The following is a 9780-nucleotide window of genomic DNA, read 5'->3' on the forward strand; positions in this document are numbered from 1 at the left end:
TTTTTTCTATATTATAAACACTATTAAAGTGAGTTTGTTCTTTAAAAAAATATTGATTAGGCACATTCCAAAGATTAATAGTACCACTGAATAGCTTTCTTAAAAAATGAGTATTTATAGAAGTTCTTATCACCTTTTTCTTTGACACTTTTCTTATTTTCCTTGCTTGCTATATCCTAGTTTCTCTTTTGTGCTAAGGGAAAAAAGTTAGACAAACATGTTTAAAATTCAGTATAGCCTTGGCCTGTGTGCTCAGTGGTTAGAGTGTTCGCCTGCACACCATAGGGTCGAGAGTTCAATTCCCAGTCAAGGACATGTACCTTGGTTTCTGTTGGAGCTTATGTGAAAGGCAACCAGCCCATGTGTCTCCCTTACTTCTATGTTTTTCTCTCTCTTCCTCTCCCTCCTTCCCATCTACTCTCTCTGAAAAGCGATGGTAAAAAATATCCTCAGGTGAGGATTACAGCAACAACAAAAAATTCGTTATAATTCCTAACATCACATGCTGTTTCAGATAGTGATTAATAAACAGTTGTCAATTTAACATCTTTCCCAAATGACCCTGACTGTTCTTGATAGGACTACTGCAGATCCATCAACCAGATCTTATGTAAGCACTGATTACTCAATAAAGGCACAACCAAGATGAAGTGGGCATTGGATATGGGACACATCCTTGTCACACCAACTCTTAATATTTTTTAAAAGTTTGAAATCCTCAGAAACAAACTCTTCTGACAAATCACCAGTGAACATAGAATTTACATCTTACACAGATTTAATTATTTTTCATAGATTTTATTATGTTTTATAAAAAACATCTCTTTTATTCAAAGTTTTTAGTTCACAATAATTTATTCAGATTATCCAACTTTGATCAGAGAATTGGGCAGCTTTGGTTTCATTTTCTTAAATGCTCCTGTGAAGTACCAGAGTTAACTTTCCTTGAAAATAAATAAACTTGATGAAGCAGTTTTACTTATTCATTGATCCCTTTTGCTTCCTGTCTCTCAAGCACAGCAACTATTCTCTAAAGCAGGGTGGGGAACCTTTTTTCTGCCAAGGGCCATTTGGATATTTATAACATAATTTGAGGGCCATACAAAATTGTCAACTTAAAAATTAGCTATGAAAAAAGCCCCTAGATTTATTGAATTTTGAGTCCCGCCTGCAGTTACCTAGCCAGGGCCATACCAAATGATTTCGTGGGCCATATAAGGTCGGCAGTATAAGGCTAGCTGGCCGGATGTTTCCCTCCCCGGCTCTGAAGGAAAGCTCTAATCTGTTCTGCCCCTAAGTACGTCTCTTTCATTGGCTGCCTTTTTTACTGTGGAGTTTTGACTGTGTGGAAATTCATTGATAAATGGAGTTGGATTGTCTTACTGTTCTCTGAAGCTTTTTGTTATTTTTAATAGTTTCTTAGATATATAGAAATTTTCAGGTTCTCTCAGACTCATTCTTTCATATTCATTTACCAGCATCTAGTCTCTTTCCCAATTAATCCATATCTATAAACACAGCTTTTTGTCAGCATTCTCCCATATCATTCTTAAAAAAATGTTGTTATAGCTTTCATTAACTGGATACAGTTTTGCTTATAGTGGCTCATTCACGGGTATAAGTAAAAGTATTAAGAAAAATCTTAGCCCTGAAGTAAGTCCCTTAAATGTTCCTTAATATAGAATTTCACTTATACTTTCTCAAAAGCATGTATGTAATTGAGGTAAAGATTAGAAGGGAATATATGTACAAATAGAAATAATTGTGTTAGGGTGATAAGATTATAGGTGATTTTTTAAATTTACTCAGTTTATTAAACTTTTATGATACTGTGATTGTATTATATTCTATATTGACGCAAAACCTATTTTTATTTTCAGGTGGTGACATGTCTAAGAATGTAAGCCAGTCACAGATGGCAAAATTGAATCAACAAATGGCCAAAATGATGGATCCAAGAGTTCTTCATCACATGGGTAAATACAAAGTTATTGTCAGTTGCTAAGGGTTGAGTTTCAATAAGCTTTCTGTTGTGGTATTATGAAAATCTGTTCAGCAGATGTATGATTTGAGGAAATGGCCATCTGAATTCTAAGTTGAATGGTTATAATAGTGCTATATAAGCTGAAGTTTTATTCACTTCTCTGCTGCCCTCTGTGTGATATTTGAGCAAGCTACTTAATCATCTTTTGTTAATGCTTATTCTGGTGATCTTTTGCCCTAGTTTAGAATCTGGATATTTTCAATGATGAGACTTTGAAATTACACAAGGATTTTGAAACCCAATTCCACTTTTATTATGTAACCTATAAAAAGTTCCATAAACTTTCTGAGCCTCACTTTCCCCTTCTTTAAAATCACAGATAGTATCTCATCAGGAAATTAAATTAAATGAGCTAATATATATGAAAGCATTTGGTACAGTTCTGGGCATATGGTAGATGTTCAATTAAAGGTTAATTCTTTCTATATGTCCTCTGAAATAACTCCTTGCCCTCCCAAATTAACTACTATTTACAATAAGACTTATGTACTTCCCAGAAAATAAACTTTTTGTTTTGAAGTATTGACTCCTTACTGTGCGACAGACACTTTTCCAAGGTCTTTTCCGGTATTATCTCATTTATTTCTCACAACTTGATGAGGTAGGTTCTTCATTCTTTTTTAGAGATGAGGATACTGGTGAATTTACAAATTTTGAATTGGTAAGGTTGATGACCAAATTGCAGTTAGAACCCAGTATATTTTTTAGAAGTTAAAGTACTTAGTAGGCAAAAGTAACAAATGTTTCAAGTTCTACTTAATAATTACCTGATTTTACTTTCTCTCTAGGTGGTATGGCAGGACTTCAGTCAATGATGAGGCAGTTTCAACAGGGTGCTGCTGGCAATATGAAAGGCATGATGGGATTCAACAATATGTAAAGAAGATGCCTTACTATAAACTGACTCAGTTGATTACATTATTTGCTGAGACCTCAGAGTTTCCTCTTTTTGCAAATGGGGAAAAAAGTATTTTTCTTGCCTGTCTTGCCCTTTTTCTTTCTCCTCTCATTGTTTTTCCCCCTCCTTTTCTTTTTCCTTCCTTCTTTCTTCCTTCCCTTTGATATCAGGGAGGAATATATGGTTTTTGTGGAAATCATATTTTTGCTTTAGATTTTCTTCTGTCAGTTTTTACCATCATAACACTTCTTAAGTTAAACAAATCATGATGTAAAATTTTAGTACTTGAGTTTTTAATTGTTTCAAAGGCCAAGCATTACATTTGTAAACAGTCCTGGTCAGTAGTTACATGATTTCTCAATAAAAGTGCTATAAAATAAACTTCAAAGTCGTTATAAGTTAAGGATTTGTTAACCTTCTTTATGGTTTAAAATTATCATTGCATCACATTAGGCACTCAGAAAAACCAATACCTCTGTCTCACTTAAAGCTATCCCTAGAAGTATATTATCTTTAATGGGAAATATGGTAGAGTGACATAACCATTAGTATTAGGAATTTTTGTTTAACTTAGAATAATTAAAGATAATTTGCCATAGAAAATCTTAGCTCTGCCATTTAAATTTAAATTGTGAATTTGATGACAATTTACAATATAATGTTTTGTATATAACTTGCTTTTTTTTAACCTCATATTTTTGAAGACTTAATGGCAATATTTGATTTTTTTTTAAGCCAGTTTTATTGTTTCTTACATACCATAAGTCGACTTGAAGAAACTGATACACTATCCAGCCAGTGCTGCTCAGCTGTTGAGCATCGACCTATGATCCAGGAGATCGTGGTTCGATTCCCAGTCAGGGAACATACCTGGGTTGCAGGCTCGATCCCCAGTAGGGGGTGTGCAGGAGGCAGCCCATCATTGACTCTCTCTTATCATTGATGTTTCTCTCTCTCTCTCCCTCTCCCTTTCTCTCTCTGAAATCAATAAAGATATATATATATTTTTAAATTGATACAGTGCCCGGCCGGCATGGCTCAGTGCTTGAGCGTCAGCCTATGAACCTGGAGGTCACCGGTTCAATTCCTGGTCAGGGCACATGCCCAGGTTGCGAGCTGAATCCCTAGTAGGGGGCATGGAGGAGGCAGCCGATCAATGGCCCTCTCATCATTAATGTTTCTATCTCTCCCTCCCTCTCCCTTCCTCTCTCTGAAATCAATAAAAACATATTTTAAAAAAAAGAAATTGATACGCTTTGATGGCAGTAGCTAATGTATAAACCTCCTAATGGAAAAATAGGCTGTAACTGTTATATATTAAAAATGAGACCATAGCCTTGCCCGTGTGATTTAGTGGTTGAGTGTCAACCCATGAACCAGGAGGTCGCAGGCACACACCTGGGCTTCAGGCTGATCCCCTGTAGGGGTCGTGCAGGAGGCAGCCGATCGATGTTTCTCTCTCATGTTTCTGTCTCTTTCCCTCTCCTTTCCTCTCCCTGAAATCAATTAAAAAAAAAATTTAAATCCTAATTTCATTAATTCCTCAATCAGGCAGCTTTAGTTACAAAAGCTATCCTGTTCTCACAATTTGTATCAGGTACTGATTTTTGACAGCATAAGTACTATATACCAAAATTCTTTAATAGTTTGAACAAATTTCCTTTTATTTTTCACTATTCAAATTGGTTTCTTAGCCCTAGCTGTTTGGCTAAGTGTTAGAGTGTCAGCCTGAGGGCTGAAGGGTCCTGGGTTTGATTCCGGCCCTGATTGGGGCTCCTGTAGGAGGCAACTAATCGATGTTTCTCTCTCTCTCTCTCGCACTCTCTCTGAGAAAAGCAATGAAAAAAATATCCTCGGGTGAGGATTAAAAAAAAAGGTTTCTTAGCTTTTTGATTACGTTTATTCCCAACTTACAGACCACTAGCTAGATATAGTATCATACATACAACATGATATTCTTCCTGAATTTTATTATAATGTTATGAAATATGTACAAACAAAACTAGGTATATATAATTCCTTAAGCCTACAATGCTTATGTAATTATAAAATAAGAATACACTTAGAAATGAATTATCAACAAACTATAATAACAAGAAAGGGCAAATTAACAATGTGATGTGATGGAGGTCAGTGTTCTCCTGGAAGTGTCGTATTTGTTGGCATATAAGATATAAGAGGGCTAGATATATATACATACACATACACACAGACACAGTACATTATAGGTTTATGGAAGAATTTTTTGGAAAAAATTACTTTTCATCATGTAGTAAAAGTGATTTTATAGTGTGTTACATAAATCATAATTTTATTCAAATACAGTATATAATGTGAGAAGTCCCAAGTCCTGATATATAGTCATATTGTAAAACCTTGAATAGAAGTATAGTGTCACATAGCTAAAAAGAAAGGTAATGTAATTACTACATAGAAGACAAGAAACCAGGACATTTACTGGAACTAAAGTCTCATTCATATTAAAGTAGGTCAAGTTAATATAATACCTTATGTCAGTGAATGTAGGGAGTCTAAAAAGCCATAATATAAAATAAAATTGAATGTCTTTTGCATTCATTCATTTTGCATTGCATTCATTTTGTTTATATGTAGCTCTAGTATATATAAACAAATATTTCAGTTAAAAAAGGAACAAAGCCTTTAAAATGTGAAGGAATTTCAATTTGATGTTTGTGTATAGTAAAGCAAGTCTTACTATTTGAATACAAAGAGCAACCAAAGAGTTTGAATAATCTCTAATAAAAACTCTGTTAGAACCATGGTTAAACAACTAAATGTAAATAAGTTTTGGCCTTCCTTAAAAGCTAGCAATAAGTAAAACCAAGTAAGTTATATCCAAAACTAGAGAGCCATAATCACAGCTCAAATCTAGATGATTCTGTTCATTGCTGGCATTAACTGGCTTACAAACTGAGTCATTTTAAAAATTCTGCTCTAGAGAGGTTACCACAGACCACAGATATACAAAGGATCATACTAGAATACTGTGAAAGACTATATGCCACCAAATTCAATAACCTAGAAGAAATGAGTAAGTTCCTAGAAATATATAAACCTTCCTAGACTGAATCAGGAAGAACTAGAAAATCTAAATAGACCTATCAGTAGTGAGGAAATTGAAACAACCATCAAAAACCTCCCCAAAAATAAAAAACCCAGGACCAGATGGATTTACCAGTGAATTCTACCAAAACATTCAAAGAAGATTGGAAACTTTCCTTCTCAAACTCTTCCAAAAAATTGAAGAGGTGATACTTCCTAACACATTTTATGAGGCCAACATAACCGTGATACCAAAACCTGTCATGGGTAACACAAAAAAAATGCAGATCAGTATCTCTGATGAATACAGAATAAAAATCTTAAACAAAATACTAGCCAATCGAATACAATAAAAATAATTCATCATGAACAAGTGGGACTCATTCCAGGGGCATAATGATGGCTCAACATATGCAAATTGATCAATACATTAACCAAAAAAAGATAAAAATATGATCTAATCAATAGATGCAGAAAAAGTATTTGATAACATACAACATCCATTGATGATTAAAACACTGAATAAAATAGGTATAGAAGGAAAGTATCTCAACATAATAAAGGCCATATAAGACAAATCTTCAGCCAATATCATACTCAATGATGAAAAACTGAAAGTTTTTCTTTAAAATCAGCAACAAGACACGGATACCCACTCTCAGCACTCTTATTCAGCATAGCTCTGGAAGTCCTAGCCAGAGCAATCAGGCAAGAGAATGAAATAAAAGGCATCCAAATTGGGAAGGAGGAAGTAAAAATCACTATTTGCAGATGACATGATTCTGTACACCACGAACCCTAAAGACTCCACCAAAAAACTATTAGAAACAATATACAAATATGAAGCTGCAGGATACAAAATCAATGTACAAAACTCCACTGCTTTCCTATATACTAACAACGAAACTGCAAAAAAAGAAATGAAAATTCCTTTTGCAATTAAACCAAAAGAATAAAACACCTAGGAATAAACTTAACAAAGGGTGGAAAAGACCTATATACTGAAAACCACAAAGCATTGTTAAAAGAGATTGAAAAGGACACATTGAAATGGAAATATATTTTGTGCTCATGGACTGGAAGAATCAACATAGTTAAAATGGCCATATTACCCAAAGCAACATACAGATTCAATGCAATCCCCATCAAAATCCCAATGTAATTTTTTAAAGAAATAAAACAAAAAATTTATCAGGTTAGTATGGAACCACAAAAGACCCCAAATAGCCAAAGCAGTCTTGAGAAAAAAGAAGCTGGAGGTATCACAATACCTGACTTCAAATTATACTACAGAGCTATGATAATCAAAACAGTGTAATATTGGCAGAAAAACAGACACACAGATCAATGGAACAGAATTGAGAGCCCAGAAATAAAACCACATCTATATGGGCAGATAATTTTCAACAAAGGAACCAGAAACAGCAGAGAAAAGAGAGCCTCTTCAATAAATGGTGCTGGGAAAACTAGAAAGCCACATGCAAAAGAATGAAACTAGATTATAGTTTGTCCCCATGTACAAAAATTTATTTCAAACGGATCAAACACTCGGCCAGGTGTGGCTCAGCGGTTGAGCATCGACCTAGGATCCAGGAGATTGTGGTTCAATTCCCGGTCAGGGCACATGCCCAGGTTACGGGCTCCATGCCCAGTTGGAGGTGTGCAGGAGGCAGCCGATCAATGACGGCTCTCTCATCCTTGATGTTTCTCTCTCTCTCCCTCTCCCTTCCTCATTCTGAAATCAATAAAAAGATATGTTTAAAAAAAAGAAAGAATAATAAAATAAAATGGTTCAAAGATCTAAATACAAGAGCTAAAACAAATTACATAGAAGAAAACATAGGTAAGTTTATAAACCTTGGTTGTAGAGAACATTTTATGAACTTGACCCCAAAGGCAAGGGAAGTAAAGGCAAAAATAAATGAATGGGACTATACCAAACTAAAAAGCTTCTGCACAGCAAAAGAAACTGACAACAAAACAAAGAGGCAGCCAACCAGATGGGAGATGATACTTGCAAACAGTAGCTCCAACAAAGGTTTAATTTCCAAAATATATAGAGAACTCATAAAACTCAACACCAAACAACCCAATCAAAAAGTGGACAGAGGACCTGAACAGACACCTCTCCCAAGAAGACATACAAATGGCTAACAGTTATATGAAAAGATGTTCAACTTCATTAGCTATTAGGGAAATGCAAATTAAAACTACAATGAGATACCACCCCACACCTGTTAGAATGGCTTTTTTTTTTTTTTTTTTTTTTAACAACAAGACAGGTAATGACAAGTGCTGAAGAAGTTGTGGAGAAAAGGTAGTCCTCATTCACCACTGGTGGGAATGTAGACTGGTACAACCACTATGAAAAACAGTCTGGCAGTTCCTCAAAAAGTTAAGAAGACTTACCATATGCCCCAGCAATCCCTCTCCTGGGTATCTACCTAAAAAACTCAAAAATATGTATGCACAAAGATATATGCACCCCATGTTCATTGCAGCACTATTCACGGTGGCCAAGACATGCAAACAACTGATGTGTCCAATAGATGATTAGATAAAGAAGATGCGGTACATACATACAATGGAATATACAATGGTACATATATACTCAGCCAAGGGGAAAGATGAAATACTGCCATTTGTGACAACATGGATGGACCTTGAGAATACCATGCTAAGTGAAATAAGTTATGTGCTAAGAACCACATAACTTCACTCACATGTGGGATATAAAACTGAAACTCATGGCTACACATAACAGTGTGGTGGTTATCAGAGGGAAGGGGGGTAGAGATTGGAGGGGCCTAATATATGGTGACAGAAGATAGTTTGACTTTAGGTGGTGGGCACCCTACAGTATACAGGTTTTGTATCACGGAAATGTACATTTGAAACCTATATGATCCTATTAGCCAATGTCATGCCAATAAATTTTAAAAAATTAAATTCTGCTCTAAATTCCAATTACCATGTTCTGAAGATTAAGCCATTGCATGAAAATTGAACCTCATACACTCTTTGCTTTTTTTTTTTTTAATTTTATTTAAAAATATATCTTTATTGATTTCAGAGAGAGGAAAGGAGAGGGGGAGAGAGAGAGAGAGACATCAGTGATGAAAGAGTCATTGATCAAGCCCGCAACAGGGTATGTGCCCTGACCGGGAATTGAACCCCGATCACATGGATCCTAGGTCGACGCTCAACCACTGAGGCACGCCCAGCCGGGCTTTACTTTTTAAAAAATATATTTTTATTCATTTCTGAGAGAGGAAGGGAGAGGGAGAGAGAGAGAGAAATATCAATGATGAGAGAGAGTCAATGATGGGCTGCCTCCTACACGCCCCCTACTGGGGATCGAGCCTGCAACCTGCATATGCCCTGACTGGGAATCAAACCATGATCTCCTGGATCATAGGTTGATGCTCAACTACTGAGCCATGCCAGCTGGGTCCCTCTTTGCTTTTAAGCCATGAGTTAACAGGAATGAATTTATATCAGGTGTTGGGGAATTCATTTAAATTTTACTTCTAGACCAGTTGTGTAGTCTATGGCTTGTTATTTTTATAAAGTAGTTATTAATACAATGTGAAATTTTGTTATGATAGTTTTTTTCCACCCTTTGTCATTAGGGGTAGGTAACAATTTATTTGTGCTTAGTGTTGAGTAGTTGCTAACCCAAGACTCTAGGCCCTATTCCTCCCTACTGACCTCTTTACTGTAATATGGACATATTGAGTATAAGGTAATGTTTTGATTCTTTTAAAGTGAAAAG

At 35.4% G+C, this 9780-nt stretch overlaps 1 protein-coding gene across 1 annotated transcript in view; it reads left to right on the forward strand.

The window, feature by feature from the left end:
- The window catches only part of SRP54 (signal recognition particle 54), a 51180-nt gene extending 47835 nt beyond the window's left edge, over nucleotides 1-3345 (forward strand). Inside the window, exons 15-16 of the mRNA XM_016198444.2 lie at nucleotides 1881-1976; nucleotides 2833-3345. Of these exons, the coding sequence (XP_016053930.1) occupies nucleotides 1881-1976; nucleotides 2833-2924 (188 nt within the window). The 3' untranslated portion in view covers nucleotides 2925-3345. The remainder of the gene's footprint in view (nucleotides 1-1880; nucleotides 1977-2832) is intronic.
- The last annotated feature ends 6435 nt before the right edge of the window (nucleotides 3346-9780 follow it).

The sequence above is a fragment of the Miniopterus natalensis genome, chromosome 1 (genome assembly GCF_054644295.1).
Source record: "Miniopterus natalensis isolate mMinNat1 chromosome 1, mMinNat1.hap1, whole genome shotgun sequence".
Lineage (NCBI taxonomy): Eukaryota > Metazoa > Chordata > Mammalia > Chiroptera > Miniopteridae > Miniopterus > Miniopterus natalensis.